Source organism: Halichoerus grypus, chromosome 7 (genome assembly GCF_964656455.1).
Source record: "Halichoerus grypus chromosome 7, mHalGry1.hap1.1, whole genome shotgun sequence".
Classification (NCBI taxonomy): domain Eukaryota; kingdom Metazoa; phylum Chordata; class Mammalia; order Carnivora; family Phocidae; genus Halichoerus; species Halichoerus grypus.
The window spans coordinates 62642143-62660175 of NC_135718.1; the positions used below are offsets into that span (position 1 = coordinate 62642143).

Genomic DNA, 18033 nt, shown 5'->3' on the forward strand with positions numbered 1-18033 from the left:
ACAATAAAGCTTTGTGTAAAACGTGTTCTACCACTATTTCTGGTAAACACTAAGCACCCCTTATTAAGCTGAGGACTTTGGCTGATTCTGTTGGTATCAAATCATTAAATGTTATATAAATAGTGCATTGAAGTTTGATGATTAGACAAGTAACACGGTATGCTTATGCCAAGCTAATCTTTTGCTCTTTCTAAATTAGTTGTTAATATAGTGTGCTTTTTATATATCATCTTATGTTCAGATAACAATTAAATCTTTCCCTGAGATGCATTAATATTTTAAACATGTAGTATGTTGTTCTATTGATTCATGGTCATTTCTACAAGAAATTGTAAATCTTCTTAAAGTATGCAATTCACTTATTTAACCATTTTGCCTGAAAAATGATGCAAGTCTTTGTGTTGAGGTAGAGATGGGTTTTTGTTTTGTTTTGTTTTGACAGGAAAAAAAGGTTAGACATAAAGTTAAGCTGACTGATCCATGAGTGGCAGTTGCTACCGGGATGGCTGTCCCATCACCATTTCCAGGCAGCCTTTGGTGTGTATTGCTTAGCTATTAGTGGTATGTAAAAAGGAACAAACTCTCTGAGAGGGAGTTCAAGGATTTGAAGGCCTCTCTTTAGAAATTTGGTGGGAAGACTTACCTAAGAATTATGGTTGATCTTCTGTGTTTGCTGTTAGAAAGGTACTCCATTTACTCTTGCATGAGCCATGTTTACAGTATGACGGGCATGAAGTTTTTACCATTTTACTTTTTGGGTTTTCATGACGGATGATTGTGGAAACTGGCAACACACCCCACTCTAGGTGCTGTTGGGGAACCTGTTTCGTGTGATCTTATTGAGTCTCAGATGACTCAACTGTGAATTATGGGAAGATGTGAAATTGAAGTCCTCCATCATAAGCATCACTCTTGCTGGCAGAGTGTGGGTAGTGTTTACAGACATTAAGGCTCAGGTTGGCTAATTAACCAGTAATAATAAAGTAAGTGAGCACACTATCAAGGCTGAGTACCTGAATGCCGATTAAAATATCATCTGTGACTTGATCCAGAACTGCTTTTATATCTTTGATGGTGAAACCCACTAAAGGATCCACGTCGGAAGTGTTGGCTTCTGACTGGGATTCCTCAGGGCCTTGTTCTTGATCCAATCCCTGGAATATTAAAAATAAAGAATACTCAGGTGACTTCTGGAACATTCAGTGATTTATATGTAACCTAAAACTTCCCCTGGGTACTTTTCTACAAGGAATGATGTTGATCTGGAAGAAGATTTTGATTGGATGTTATCCTGCATTTCTGTTATTCATGAGCATCAGGACAGATCAAGTCATGGTGCTGCTAATCAGTGCTTACTTTGAGGAAAGTGGAAGTGGAGAGATTGAAATTGCTGAGCCATCCTCAGCTGGCCCACCAGCAAGTCAACCCTAAAAGAAATATTTATACTGAGCTGGGAAAAATCAGAGGGAAAGAAAATGGAAGAGCATTTGGTTTTTTCCCTCCTGCCCATAGAGAATAAAATGCTGAGACAAGGTGAATTAAGAGACAGAAGGAAACCTACCTTCATTTCTGTATTCAATGTTGGAGGTGGCTCTATGAATGTTGAATAAATATCAAATGAGATTCCTTCTTCTAGAGGATCTGGAAAGAGACCACGTGAAGCCTTGACAACCTCTAACACTTGCTGGAGGGGAAGAAAAGAGCTGTATCATGGTGACTAACCACAATTTCGGCCAATTCATTCATTTCCCTTTCTATATTGTAATGAATATATAGTATATAATACACAGCACATATTATATAACATATATCATACAACCTATTATCAATTAAATTAATTAAAATTATATGATAATATATAATTATGTATAATTAATGTGCATATAATTTTATATAAGTGCATATGCATATATATAGTGCCAAGTCTATTATATTTTAAGTGCTATTTCCTCTGAATGCTTGACACCACTGCCCTCTTAGTTCTCTTTTGCTTTTTGCTCTCTGTATCTCTGTATCTGATAATTAGCATTTTATTCTTCCCACTGTCTTATTCTCTTTCTATACTATGTGGCTTAGGACTTCATTTTTTAAAAAATTTTTTATTGTTATGTTAATCACCATCCATTACATCATTAGTTTTTGATGTAGTGTTCCATGATTCATTGTTTGTGTATAAAGGACTTCATTTTATACTGTCTTGATCTTTAAATGTTTTGTGTGTCAGTGTTCCCTTCCTGTTGCCTACAAGCTCTCTGTAGGTAGAGACCGTGCTTTAGATCCTCTGTATACCTTCTCCAGTTCTGGCAGAGTTTGGGTGCTTGAAACATTCACCAACAGCCTAATCGTGATCAATGTTACTCAGCAGAGTGTGGCCATTCTTGGGGGCAATGGCAAAGTGGCCACCGAGAACTTGGTGATAAGGACAATAAAGACTCTGAAGGTTAATGCATAAAGCCAGGACACTATGAATCAGAGAGGAGATCTGCAAAATCAACCAAAAACACAGAGGGTGAGGCAAGACCTCACCGTGAGCACTTCGGAATTTTGTAGCAAGTGTGTAAATCTGAGGGAGGGCGATGGTTGGTCAACACTGGAAATGAAGAAACGGGAGTCAAAGAAGTCAACTTAAGCAGTGTCCATCCCACTGTGACTTGAAGGTGAGAAAGAGAGGAGGGTACTGATTACAGCAAACATCTGAATCATTTAATTAGTTCCTCTTGTTCTGATTCTGTGTTTAACAAGCAACATCTTGATCATAATTTGACTTCCCATCTCCATTGATCTATAAAGACATACCCTGCTCAGTGCTTTGATCTTCACGCCTATTACATTCCTCACTGTACATTGGTATGTTGATGTTCTCATTTATACAGTGAGCTTGCTTTTGAGGCCCAGAGGTGAAGCCACCCACCATGTGCTGACAAAGACAGACCCTGAACATACATGTTTAAAGACAAAACTCTGGAAATGCATAAAATCACCAGCTAATTACCATCCTACGGGACTTGGAAAAACCTGAAATCATCATCCATTCCTTTCTAACTTCTCCACAATATTTCAAGTTAACTTACCTGTTAAACATGTGATCATGTATAACTTATAGGTTGTAATGTTTCATCGTTTGAATATTAATAATGTTTTTTTATTTAGATAGGTTTGGGAATGTCCTGAAAGCTCAAGCTATTGCTTGGTCATCCCAGTGTATTTTGCATTGAATTCATATTATTAACTTTAATTCAATTTTATAGGAAGCTGCTGTTTAGTATAAATATAGAGAAGAACTGAAGTGTTAGGACTCTGTAGTCAATGCAATTTGGAAACCAAGTGATTAAATGGTTGGCTTAAGGTCAAATCATCACTTAGTGCCCGGGCTGGGAGTTAAACCCTGCTGTGCCAACTTCTTGTCCTGGCCAGTTTTCAGTATCCATGTCATCATGTTGCCATACTTGGAAATTATTATTATTAATCACTTAATCTCTATTCTGTTAGGTGACATCATTCCAGATTGTTCTTCTTAAGTTGACTAAATGTTAATCAAAATAGAATCTAAAAAAAATATATATAAGAACAATTCTTTTCTGTCATCATATTCATGTCATTTTTTCCCCTAAATGGGACATACATTTTCTTCTTCCCACAAAACTATTTGTACCTTTTTTCATCATGCTTGTTTTTCATCCTCCCACACCTTATATTGCTCTTTATTTTACCAAGCTAGGAAAATGAAACAGCTAAATATAATTTAGTGTCCTTTGCAACATTATCAGTAAAATAAATAAGCTGCACATGGGAATCTAGAGACGAGGGCAGATGATGTGTGGTACAGACTTTCACAGAGGGTGAGGAATAGGAATTTGGGGGAAGTGGTGCTGAGTTAGCCATTGGAAAGCAGAGAGAAAGGAACCCAATAGGGCTTACTGCATTTACTGTAGACCCAGAGAAAGAAAGCATGAGCAAATCTTCAAGGTAAAATATTTCTTTTAATGAAGCAGAATTTTATTTTGTTGCTCTTGCCAAATTTGTCTTGCAACTCTGCTTTTCTACACTCAGGCTCTTTCTGCAAATTGTCTCTGTGCCCTTGGTGGAAGTTCTCAGCAGATGGCCTCCGCGTCCTGGTGGTAGCCGATTCCCCCCGCCTCCCTTTGTGCCCTTTTTTCCATCGGATCATACACGTGAGTGCAAGCAGATATTTGTGTGCAAGTTTCGTCCCTCACACCTCTGTGGTCCACGTTTCTTTACAAGGCTCATCTGAACTACTTGCCAACTATCCACTTTTCCTGGTCTTTGGCATTGGTTGTGTGTGTGTGTGTGTGTGTGTGTGTGTGTGTGTGTGTGTACTGGGCACATACTCGGGAACTTGGACCACTCCCAGCCCCACATTATTATTATTTTTTTTGGTGGAGTGAAACTCCTGTTTATCCCAAGAATCTCTTTTGCTTGATTTTTATGAATATAGCTCATAGCTCATACAGGTATTCATTTGATTTAATTCCTGCACAAAAACTGGGGGTGAGAATTTCTTCAGAGTGTTTTGCATACTATCAGTGAACCAGATCATAGCTACATTTTTCTCTTTCACAGAGAGTTACATTTGGCTTTGTTACTAAGATACTACAAAGGAAAGAAATGTCCCAGTTTCAGATGGGGGTAAATATAAAGTCATCTCATTAATAATAAGAAGGCATACTGTCAAATATACAGTTTGAAATAAACCTAGTGCCAGAAGCATCATAGTGATTTTTCCCCCCATTAAGTAATCTTTTTAAAAAACAAGTTTAAGGAAAATTAGAATCAATAATTGTGGTGAGAGCACAGAGCCAGCAAATATGTTTAAATGAAACCGTCTGATGCAATACTTTCTTAAAAAAATACAATTAGGCCTTTGTATTTTTTTTAACAAAACCTCATGTTTTACAACATCACTGGTTCTGTAATAAAATCTATTTAAAACAGAAAGACATGGTCAGCTTTATTAAGTTAGATTTTCTGAAAGAACGTTATAATTTCCTCAAGTCTATGAATAGTTGGGGCAAATTAAATAAAGCTAGTTTTATAACTATTTTATACATTCCTGTAGCATTGTAATTGTCTCATATTTTTTTCCTCAAAAGTCTAATATGTTACCTCTTAAACCTAGGAAAATAAAAACAGAAAAAGGATCAAGTATGTTTATTAAAAAAATGCTCCTATTTCGTACCCTGATTTAGCAAGCACCCTTTCTTCTTCTCTAAGAGAATAGCACCCATAATCTTCAGATCAGGAAACAAAGGAAAAGACTTTAAGTGACTTGCCTGAGGCCTAATGCTGAGATTAAAAATCAGGAGTTTCTGATTATACACATACATCCATTTGGCCAAATGATTGGTTTTGCTTGACTTTCAAATACCCCCTAAATATTACTTTGAATGTAAAGCAATAAATGTGTTTCTCTTGCCATTTTTGAATGCTTGCACACAAATGGATATAATAAAAACAATCATGTTGTTCCATGTGAATGCCATTTATATTTTTTCTGATAATGAGCAGACCATTTGAACCAAGGTGAGTACATTAAAAGCTCTAATAAAGAAGAGAATAGATTTCTAAACAGAATAATGGACTGTTAAGTGAACATACAATAAATAACTTCTACAGATGTGGTCGCTAGAAAATTAGTTTTGCATAACTTACCAATATACATTTCCCCCAGATGTTATCTGTTACATGAAAATTAACTTAAGTTAGCTATATTGTTCATTACGTGCACACTGCATTAGTGTTATTTAAGATGGTTTACAATCTGAGCTTTAGTTGAATTGTGCTATGGTATTTAAAGAATATCAAGTAAATGGCTTTTTGGTATAATTTAATACTCGTAAGTACAAAATTTCATCACTGAAATATTATGTAGGTTTTAAAAAATCCAAGATCTTTACAAGCCAAATGAAATCACTAGAATACTTTTAAGATGTTACATATTCAATATAAAATGGACATTTATCATGGGAATAAGTGATAGGAATTTTGAGTCCTCCTGGAACTAAGTACAGGGTCAGTGTAGGTTTGAAGAATGCTTATAGGAATTAGAGTCTGCTTCGGATCTTACTGTGTCTGAGAAGAAGTATGAAAATTATATCTGAAAATTGTGTTACTTCATGCTTTCTTTTTCTATTTTATGTGTTAGTATTATTGATAGTACAAACTCTGGCTTACTATTTTTGTTATTGTGTTGTTTTTTAAATGTTTTTTTTGTTACTTATTTTTTTACTGTTTTTCTTTGGAAAAAATTGTGGATGGATTTGTGGGTAGTGGTTGTACTGATGACATCTATGATCAAGGTGGCAATTACTAAATGATTAAATCCAATTATTAAAATATTCAAGATATCAAAACATGCCATTGAAATGACAACTCACCACTGTTTTGAATAGCAGAAAGCAAGATAAATCTGTTAAAACTTTTTTGGAGCGATAGAAATACATACAAAAAACTGGTATGCTTTAAAAAGACATTTGTTTCAAATTGTCAGATGATGACTTCATATGTAAATGAAAACTTACTACAAAATGTGAAAGTTTCAAAAAGCAAACTTTATTGCAAACATTTCCCAATACTAACTAAGGAAAAAAGGCACAAAAATTCCTGTAATGTTTTAACTATTTTCTCCCCTTGAAAAAAGGCATTACTCATTTGCAAGTCTAATGAAGAGGTACATGTGTGGTTCTGGAAATTTTTAACAAAAATTGTAACCCCTTGCCCACAATATACTACACAAAAAGTAACAACACATGAGTGCCACCTGCAAAATGTAATAAACTCTGGTAATGTCATACTGAGGCCATAAATTTAAAATCAAAAGAGAGGAAATTCAAAAGCTCAGATTATCAGAGAAACTTCAATTAATCCATTTCTAAAGTGTTTTCTTTTGTGTTCAGGCCATTACAACCTTCTTAATATACCCCATAAATGTAGAATATCAATTCTGCTACAACAGTCCTCCTCCCCCTTTGCATTTTTGACTTGGAAATAAATTTGCAAATGCAGCATATTAATTTTCTTTCCTGTGCTTAATATGCAGTATTTACATTTTGAAAAGGTTCAAAATGTTGCCAGGCTTCTGCAGGGTATGAATAGACATCTAATAACAACTTCTATTTTTATCCACAACATACTGGCAGTTTGAACATCTATAACTTAACAGAGCTTTGAGACCACCAGATCCACATGCTGATCACCTCAACAGTGACCTGTGACACAGGACAAGTTAGGAAAGGAAATGAAGACTACCCATTCCAGCTGAAGTGGCAAGGAGGAATTTAAGTTGGCAGGCCCACAGTAAACCAAATTGCAGTCTGGCTAGGACACTTGAGTTAACACCTTGTGCCCATTTTTATTTATATCTCTTGATTTGATCTTGTTTAACTTGGGCTTGAAATTTTTTTAAAAAGTGAAATAACGAAAGAAGCCGATTCCAGAGTATTTTAGACATCTTTAGTATTTCCAAGTGTGGTTCTGCTTAAGGCCAACATTACAATTTGAAAAGAAATCTGAATACTCCTATCTTAATGACCTCAGACAACAAAATCCTCTCTAATGAATGTGAAAAAAAAAAAAAAAAAGTACCTTCTTGTAGTATAAATGCAATTTAAAAGGAAAAGATGTTTTGATCTGGCTCTGGTGTAAACATTTCCTGAGGGATAGAACAGTTCTTCAGATACCCAGATATTTTCTAAAGATGGCAATAATCTGGAAGATAGACCACTGAATTATAGGCTTTAGACTTGGCTCTATTCCTAATTGTGTGATGCTAAGAAAATCCCTAGGCCTCAGTTTGTTTATCTGTAAGAGTAGGATAATGATAATTGCTACCTGGCTACTTCATTGGATTGTTTCAAGCACAAATTAGATAATGTGGATGAAAATTCTGGGAGTTCTTCAAAGGGAAAGTATTATTAAACCCAAAGGTGTATTATTATTATTATTTATAATTACTGTTATTATTGAAAGGATCATCTTTCTAATGCCAGCGCTGGAAGACAGAGTAGAGTAGCCATATTAAGAATACTGGTCCATGCTATTTCTATATGAAATTGTTAACATTGCCCCAAGAGTCCAGCTAATGCAGAAGAGTTTGTTAATAAGGACACACCATCACCCTGTTTCCATATAGTCACAGCCTTTAAATTACCAAATATAAATCCAATGTCATCTTATTTGAAGAATTCCTTGGACCCAAATAACTTCTCTCTGGAGACCTAGAGAACATGACATAGTTAGTTGTTCTGTGGCACGATCGGGACTGAGACAAACCACGTATTTAGAAAAGGAGAATGTTTACATCTAACTTTCAAAATTAGAAAAGCTGCCCCTCCCCCCTCCCCCACCCAATTTATCACTTTTTTCACCTTTCGTTTTTCAGCACCGAGTGTGGTCTGTGGTTGTCCAGACTGAGTTCACTTCCAAAAGATTCCCTTTAACAGATGTCGTCAAAGGTAAGGAGTTAGGGCCTATAGGACACATTTTTTGCGTGTCGTTCTTGTGAAAACTGAAACACCAGAGCTCTTGAAACTGCTAAGTTCAACATTGTACTTTTGGTTCTTAGATTGACCTTATCTTGCAACTTCCTCAGGGTGAGAGAGGGAAAGTATGGTTGGTTCTATTATAAATAATTGGAAAACAATTAATGCTTTTCAAAGATTTTTTTTAAAGATTTTATTTATTTATTTGACAGAGAAAGACACAGTGAGAGAGGGAACACAAGCAGGAGGAGTGGGAGAGGGATCCAAGATATTTTTAAAAAGCCACTCAAGAGTATATTTGTTTAGCTTACTAAGTTACACTCTAAAAGGCATATCCTTGAACTCAGTGTAAAGTATTTCAAACAGTTCTGATCATGGATAAATGCGTTTTGGCTTCATCTTGGCATTCTATTTAAAGCTTGATGGTTTTTAATATTTAAAATTGAGGAAATACTCTAAATTATCTCCTGTTTCAAGAATTAAGTATCAGTATCTGTAAATTAGTCAGCATGATAAAGATGAGTTATGCAATTATCTTCGCCGAAAGCCAGTGTTGAATTTTCAAATATAAATTTAAAAAATTGATTTTACATATGTTGCATTCTAATTATATCTTATGATAGCTTCTATGAAGATGAAATTATTTCATGGCCTTTATATTTGCGAATACTCTTTTTGAGCAAGTACCTGGAATTTGCAGAAATCATCTGAGACAATAAGTCATAATGAATAGAAGAGAAACTATGGTAAATGAAGGAACCCTAAGTCTTTGGTTCTAGTCTTTCTCTTTTCACGGACTTCCTGTTATTTTCACAGCTTAAATTACCTGAGTAAGAGGAGACTGAAACTATTTGGATAAAGCTATCCATGTAATTTACTTAACTTCAAAGCATACCAATTGACTTGCACTTCAGTCCTGAAGTCATCATCCGTTGGAAGCAAAAAAAAAAACCTCCAAAACAAAAAAATTTCTTAGAACTATATTGAAATTAATTTCATTTAGAAATATAAAGTTTTATTTTTTTAGGCCAAACTAGAATGTTTGTAGAGTGCTATGAAGTCTTTAGAGCAGTCAACATAATATTATTATTCCTGACCTCTTAGACCCAAGATGTCTATTTTAAGTAATCTGACATTAAAAATGTGCTGACAAATATAGATTAAAAAACAACACAGGAAGTTGTAAATCAGTTGGTAACCCTTAGCATCAAGGAAATAAGAGACCACGAAAATGTAGTCATTTACTTTAGTCAACCTCAACTTTAATTTTTAACTAAAGAAAATTCGCAGAAGGCATGATGTTTACATTTTGGATATTTTATTCATAGTTTGTGTGTTTCCTTTTTCTCCAGTGGGCTCATAAATTATTACAAGGAAACATGTTGTCACAGTTATAAATATTTCCCCCTCAGCCTAGCTCCCTCCACCATCCCTCCCCCAGCCCTCCTTTTAAAATCTCCACTAACTGGTTCTTTAAGTGCAGTAGTCATTCTTCTTTGATCAGCAGGGCAGGATTTTCATGCTTCTGAGAAAACTGCTGTTGATTACTCTTGTGTCCCTGGCGTTCTGGAAACAGGGCTCTTTCACGGAGCACCCAGGCCCTTCCTTCCATGCCGGGCAGCCCATTATTATATACATGGGGGTGTCATTATTTCAATAACCTAAAAAGAGTCTTGTCTTTCCTTCCCAGGAACAGCTCTAGGTCCTCTAAGTTTCCGAGGCTTTTCATGGAATCGGAATTCTTGGAAATTAATTACAAAACTGGTTTTGTGAACAATGGCATACATAGCAATAGATTTTTGCAAAAAAGACCTTTCGCTTATAATCTGTTAAAAAGAAACTGAAATCATGGCAACTCTGAAAAATTTAGGTGGTATCTGTATTCCAGATTTGAATGTTTTAGAAATCTGGATTTTTTTTCCCCCCATTAAATGTGTAGTCAGAGTCCTGGATTGGCTCTGCCACTCAGTAGAGAGTATCTCTGGAGCATGTTTTCTTTATTTGTTTTTTTTTTAAGATTTTATTTATTTGCGAGAGAGAGAGAATGAGAGACAGAGAGCATGAGAGGGAGGAGGGTCAGAGGGAGAAGCAGACTCCCTGCTGAGCAGGGAGCCCGATGTGGGACTCGATCCCGGGACTCCAGGATCATGACCTGAGCCGAGGGCAGTCACTTAACCAACTGAGCCACCCAGGCGCCCCATGTTTTCTTTATTTGTAAAATCAGGGGGTGAGGCTAGGTCATCTCTAGTTCAGTTACAGATGCTATATCCTACGTTACTAAATTTCAAGTGGCCTTTTCTCTAATTATACAAGCCTCAGAGTTGCCAGGCTCTGCAGATCCTCAGATTCCGTATTTTTCTGTCATGATGTAGAAGAATATTTGGATGACAGTCTCAGTACTTAATGGAATCTTAGACAGGCTGCAGCTTGTCCATTTATTTCTACTTAATTATCTTCCACAAACCTGTTCCTCCTTCATTTTCTTCATCACTTAATGACATCACCAGCTTCTTGGTTTCTGGACTCAAAATGTTGAGGTTGTCTTCAGTTGGTCCCTCTCCCTTGGTCCTAACATTAAATCAGGTGTTGGGGGCACCTCTGTGATGTGTCACACCTGCCCCCTTCTTTTTCTTAACCGCGCCCACCGGGTAGCCTCCAGAGCCAAGATCTTGCCTTCAGAGATCATGAACTCCAGCCACACCGCATTACTACTTTCCCACGATGCACACTGCCTACAACATAGTGGGGGCTCGATAAACATTTGCTATGGGAAAAGAGAAAGCCAGCCAGCCAGCCAGCAAGGGTGAATGGAGGTGCTTTCCCAGCCATGAGTGTTGCCTGTGCTGCCCTCTTTGCTTGGAGGGCACTTCTTCCGAATCCTGGCCAGTCAATATTCCATCTGCCCTGCCAGGCTAACTCATTCACTCCGGGGAAATTTTCCTTGGTCTCCCTTGTGCTTCAGAGGATTTTGCTTGTTCCCCTTGCAGAGTATTTGTTCCATTGTACTTGGGAGTTATAGCCATGCAGGAGGGATTTCCCACCACTTTGTGGAAATGACTTGAGGGCAGAGACGGTGTCATTCATCTTGGGACCCTAGCTCAGGTCTTTCTACAAAGGTGGCATTCATTAGGTGTTAAATACTCCATTAGGGTAACCATTCATTTAAAAATTTTCAGGGCTGCCAATTTGTTTGATCTGCTATGATTCAGTTTTAAAAGTTTAACACGACAAAATGTACCACCTGGAGAAGCAAATCTAATGGTTTATTGTTGCATCAGGGCAATACATGTATTTCTCAGTTACGAATGAGTCCTAGAGTATTTGCTCGATTACTATAATGCCAAACAACAAAACCATCTCTCACTGACGTGACTGCATTGCTTAAACTAAGAGTTGTTTTACACAGTATAGTCTAAAATTCTAGAGAATTCCTCAGAGATACCATTTGCCCCTCCACAGCTCCTGATGGAAGTAACATTAACATCAGAAAATCTCTAGATTTTCTGAGTTGCTCAATTCCAGGGTCCATGATTCACATTGCTCTCCATGGGCCACCTACCTGCATCTCCAATCCTCAAAACAAATGTGAATGGTACCCATTGGTGATGTGGCAGCACTGGCCACCATCCAGGAAAATGAACATTGCTGATAAAGAAAAGAAACTCTCGTTTATTGAGAATCTACTCTGAACCTGGCATTGAGCTAGTTAGAAAGCACATTATAAATATTAGGGCCTTCAATTCATACTGCGTTGTGAAGAGAGGTTTTATTGACCTCATTTTTTGAATGAAGAACCTAAAGCTCACAGAGGTTGGGTAACTCGGTCAAGGTCACACAACTAACTAGAGAATGGCAAATTCCGGCAGAACTTGAACCCAGATCTATTTGACTCCATAGCCCATGCACCTAATCCTTGGCGGCAAGTGCAACCCCACTGTTTTTTCGTTTGTTTTTTGTTTTTTGTTTTTTTTGTGGAGTCCCAAAAATGTTTCTCTCTGCTTTACAGGTGAAAAAATACAGGATCAGGAAAGTAAAATGATATATGCACACTAGGGATCTGAAAGCATAAGTTCTCAGGGAATTTCAGAAACAATTTGTTCACTGGTTCCTCGCAGCCCTACTGTGCATAATTCCAAATTAACTCAACAAAAGTAAGACATGGAGATTGTAATTTTTTTTAAGATGGCGAGATGTAAAAGGCATTTGTTTTATAAACAAATTTGAGAACATGCTTAATTCATTTGTGTAAGCAGGAAAGTATAGGAGCATCAGTTTGCTGTTGGTGACTAAAACTGCATGTTCCCGCTCAAACAGCATTTTGTCTCATTTGTTGTAATTGTAATTACTGTTTTCTTTGGAATCACAGTTTTTTCTAGGAACAGGCACATGCAGAAAAGCAACCAATAACCTAGACAGTTAAAAAACACGTTGAGAAATGAGTATGGTTGTGTGAACAAATCTCTTGTGATTATTCTTCCACTGTGTGCTGTAATGTGCTTTAAATCCATTTCCATATTTTTAATTAACACTTAGTTCCAAAAAACTTTCTGGAGGCCATTTAAATCACAAATGGAGGGAAAAACAAATTTGCTTTATCAGAAAATTGACTATAGACTATTTTGATGGCTTTTATTATTTTTACATTTTAATGATTAAAATTAAATATAGCCCGATTACTCAGGACAGAAGACAGTGAAATAATTTTCATGGCTGATATAATTTTAAAGTCAAACCTGGGTGAATGAGATATTCGTTCTGTTGTGGACGAGTTTCATTGTCCATCCTGTGGCTCTAATATCTGACCAGTCCCATCCATTTCATGAAAGGAATTAGACAGCTGTACCAAGTTACTCTTCTAGCAGAGACCCAGTGGTGCTTTGGCTTGATCTCAACAGCTGTCCTATAGGGACTATAGTGTTTGTTCTGTCTCACAGATTTTAGACACCTGTTTTCATAGTTTGAATCATTCATTTCTTTTGAGTGAAAAACAGAAGGCACAAATTTTATTTTAAAATTCTTTGCACCAAAATATCACCTGCTATATTGAAACACAGTCATTGTCATAAGGCATAACTGTAGCTCTCTGAGGATGCTTATTCATACGTGATCCTACAACAAAGGCCACTGTCCTCGTCTAGAAAATGGGGATAATAGTAGTTACCCACCACATGGGTTTTGTAAAGATTAAATCAATATGTGTAAAGCACTTACACAATGCCAGGCATGTAGAGACAGCTTAACATGTGAAGCTTGTTTTTCTTTTAAATATATATTTCCATGTCATTTATGTCTACAGTAACGATAAACAAAGATCTCTTGAGGGTAGGGACTTGGTCTGTTTCGTTCACCACTTCACCTCCTGGCAGGCGGTGGATAAATAATGGGGAAGTAATAAATATTTATTGAATAATTAAATGTAGAAAATCGCTGTGGTCAATAGATCATTCTACCACCATTTCCCCCTGCCATAGAAGTCTACTGACATACAAGGTCCCAAATTTTACGATTTTTTTCTGTAACTCCTCCCTGCCACCAGCCCATGCCCCCAACTTTGGCCATCTACTATGACCTATAACTCAGACTGCTCCTCATCTGGGTGTCCAGACTGGCTTCTTGACTGGACATATTCTCCCCCCTATTAATGGTTCGATTCTTCCAAAAGGCATCCACGTGAGATGGAGTTATGCCAAATGAATAGACTGTGGTGGTAAGACTGGAATATTAGGATGAGTGTAGCCTTTTCCCTGATGAAGAAATTATTCAGGCCAGGAAAAGCCTTGAAGGATCGTTCTGGTTTTCACACTTGTATGAACACAGCCCTGGCATGAAGGGTTGCTAATGAAGCCAGAGAATGTGGCCCAGCATGTTAATTTACTTGATGCAGGGTACTTCCTGGTATTTATAAATGAACTCCATACATTAGGCAACTGATATTTAGATAAGAAAATCAGAAAACAGCACATGCTGTAATATAGTGCTTCAACAGATTGTAGTATCAATCTATTCCTGCAAAGCTAACATCATTTAAGTAATCAAAAACAAGCAAGGACAATGAGCTACTGTTTTGAGATCCTGTTAGAAATAAGAAACCAGGACTAAAACCATTCAAATAATAAAGGTAAATTGCAAAACTAAGCCATAGTATTAATTGGGTTAATCTAATTATACAATCTACAACTGAGCCTTAACCGATTTTGGATTGGGGTATCATTGTAAACATCAGCCACCTGATTATCATCATTGTCCTCAGAGAAGATGAAGCTTTTACCTTTGAGGGATCTGGTGTTCAAGGCATGTTTTGAAGAACAGATAGAATATCAAAATGTTATGAAAAGGCATGTTCTATTTCTTAAGCTTCTAGTTGTATTTGAAACATTTTATTCTGTTCATTTCAGCAATGATGGTAAATACTAAGAAACATCTGGGAAGATAATATTTTAGTCATTCTTTATTCTAAAAAATAGCATTTTCCTTACAGTTTATTTTGTTATAATTCGTTTGCTTACTTGCTCATTGGCAAATAATTTTATTTTTGGTTGTAGACACAGAAGTACAGCCTTATAATTGATTTATCCTTTTATTAGATCGATTTTCCTGCTGGTAGATCATAAGGCATTTTATTATTTTAGCAAGAATTTTTTAAAGCATTTGCTGCTACATCTCTGAACTTCACCATCTCACTAGCATCTGTCAGATTTAATCACCTACAGAACTACCTTATAAAGATTACCTTATCAGAAAAAGCGTCAACTTGTGAGCTTCGGTGTGAGAATTGCAAAATAGAGCCGAGCTACACTAACAACTGCGGTGCTAATTTATTGTAAATTATGGTTTTTTTTGTTTGCAGAGATAAGATACGAGAAGTGTTTCTATTTAAATTCATTTCCTATTATTTCAACATAAATACAAAACAGCTCGACAAACATGTGAAGAGGTAGAATATTCCTTAAATAGGTTCTAGTGATAGTAGAATTTATTTTCTAAGCTTCAGTACCAGTCACGCCACATTGTTCTAGGTGCAGAATCAGACAGCACAATTAACACAAAACATGGATGTTTAGAATATTAGATGGGAATTGTTGATTGTCATGTGAAGAGTGATGATTTATAGGATATGAACTGGAAATAATTGCATAGCAAGCTGGGCTACAACAAAGCTTTAATTTACTGGGCTGACACTGTAAACTCATAATGTGTCGACCTGGCACCCGCCATGATGGATTATGGCTGTTCCGAACACATAAGCATATCCCTTTCATGAGCATTCTGGGAACCGTAGTTCAGATGACCCCAGTAAAAACAACTGCCATGGTTTGGCCAAGCTGGTTCTCTAAGAAATGTAAAAATCATGATGAGTCATTATGTTATTAAAATTCAGAACCAGGTGGCAATGAATCACATGAAGTTATCACCTTCAAATCATCAAAGGGAATATAAATTGGGTCATATAAAGTACCATGAATCTCACTGCATTTTTAACTAGATGAACCTCTTATATAAACAAGGTTTTATTATTATATTTATTGTTATTATTATTAAAACTAGAGTGAAATTTAGTGCACATAAAAGTGAAGGGCTCATGTTGCTGGCTTGAGCCAGAAAGAGGATAGGTCTGTATTTGTAGACTGCTTTACGTAGCACTGGCCTTACATTTTGACCTATTCTTGTCTTTATGAGTCAATGCCAAATGTGGGAATTTGTATAATTCTTAAAAATGCATGAGTGGATGGGGCACATGGTGAGAGGTCCTCAAATCAATTTTGTTTTTTAAGCTAAACTAGACTTTGAACTAGAGAACTTGAGAACCAACTGTAGGTCAACCCAACTGTTCCATTATCCTCTGTCCCCTTTTTTAATACATTGGATCTTTTGAAGAAAACAGAGTAGAAATACCACTTAGCAGAAAAGTAAAAAAACATTTTGCTGCCTTTGCTATGACTTCTTGCTAGTAAGCTGTATGCTGTACCAGATCCCATATTTAAAAGAAGAGTTTTGCCTCTTGAGTAAGATTTAGATTTCAGTTCAGTTCAGTTGAGCTGGGTACATTCCATCTGGGTAGGATTTCTGCGCTCACAGGGGTTACAATCCGGAGATGAAGTTAGAAGGAAGGGGATACAAAATCAATTATAACAATGTGGAAATGGCTACAACTGGGCTAGAATAGGGGACTGCTGGGTCAGTCATACTTTATTTAGCTGATGACTGAATGATGTACCAGTTAGGGAATCAGCCAAACGAAGACACTAGCAAGGAAGGGAAGGGCATGGTGGAGTGTGTGGGTGTTTCCACTGTCAGCTAGCTCCTCTTCATAATAATTATCCAAAGCCAGAGGAATAAGTGGCATTAAACCACTTGACTATAAAAACATTTTAAAATAAACTTGGCTCTTGAAGAAGTTGAGCATAATTGTTAATTGCTGATAAATATTACTTTGCTTATAAGGATGAACAGAAGAAATACTATTGTTGGCTAATGGTTATTTTTACTTAAAATGTTTATAATTGGAGGGATACAAATAGGCCTCTGGTCATAGATTATGGAAAATGCATTGATAGTTAAATATATTTTAAAAATCCAAATATTAATAACTACTGACATTTGTGTAGTCCCGTTCTCCCAAAGCTCTTGACAAACATTACTGACTATACACATACAGGAATAGCACTGAAATGCTGCCACTCTTTCAAAGGACAAGATGTTGATTCAAGAGAAAAGTAGCAAATGGCTGATCTACTTAAATATAGGTTTACAGAATATAGGTGTGCATTTGGAAATGAAAACTCACACCACAGCACTTCCCTCCCAAAGCATTTGTCGTATTTTATTTCAACCTTATTGAATTAGTGGTTTTATTTAACTCCATTTTTTACTAAGACACAGATCGTGTTTATATATATATATATATTTATTTTCTTAGATGGAGATTGAGCTGCTTTATGATTGCTGCATGGCAGTGAGTAAGGACCAGGGCCAATGCCATCTCCTTTCTGAGGCCATCAGCTCTGGCTCTGTAGTGCCTCCTAGGGCTGAAACGCCAGTACGACACAAGAGTGCCACTGAAGGACGAGTCTTGTTTGATTATGAACTAAGATTACCCTCAGTTATCTGAAAGAAACCACCTGGCTCAACCAAATTTCATTTATAAAATATTAGATCAAATGAATTGTTGCTGGGCTGCTTGGTGACACCGATTAAAAATATGCCATGTTTGTCATACTTACTTGAACAAAGTATAAATTACATGACAATAATCATTTTTAAAGATGAGACAACATAGAATGTTTAATGTATACTTTTAGGGCTCTTACTGCTAATTATTAATTATTTTATTGCATTCTCAAAGTATGACTGGCAAAGACAGAAATATAGTTCCTTTACATTTCCTGTAAAGATGTTAATATAAATCCTACATGTCTTCAAAAGTTCAGCTAAACTCCCAGCTCCTCCTTAAAGGTTTCATAATTTTTTTTTTCCAGAAGACAAGGCACTCTATGTTTCTAAAACTCTCACATATACAATCATTTTTAGCATACAT

At 36.4% G+C, this 18033-nt stretch overlaps 1 protein-coding gene and 1 long non-coding RNA gene across 7 annotated transcripts in view; one reads left to right on the forward strand and one right to left on the reverse strand.

The window, feature by feature from the left end:
• LOC118519321 (uncharacterized) overlaps positions 1-18033 on the forward strand; it is a 176573-nt gene that overhangs the window by 140747 nt on the left and 17793 nt on the right. The window contains exons 2-3 of the long non-coding RNA XR_004909103.2: positions 4051-4172; positions 8399-8471. This is a non-coding gene — a long non-coding RNA (uncharacterized LOC118519321). The remainder of the gene's footprint in view (positions 1-4050; positions 4173-8398; positions 8472-18033) is intronic.
• Positions 1-18033, reverse strand: part of CABCOCO1 (ciliary associated calcium binding coiled-coil 1) — a 195269-nt gene that overhangs the window by 72372 nt on the left and 104864 nt on the right. For 5 of the 6 annotated variants that reach the window (XM_078077669.1, XM_078077670.1, XM_078077671.1 and 2 more), the window contains exons 6-7: positions 1562-1684; positions 1014-1154 (exon numbers count right to left, since the gene is read on the reverse strand). In XM_078077669.1, coding sequence (XP_077933795.1) covers positions 1014-1154; positions 1562-1684 — 264 coding nt within the window. The remainder of the gene's footprint in view (positions 1-1013; positions 1155-1561; positions 1685-18033) is intronic. The other variant, XM_078077675.1, reaches the window with a different exon arrangement.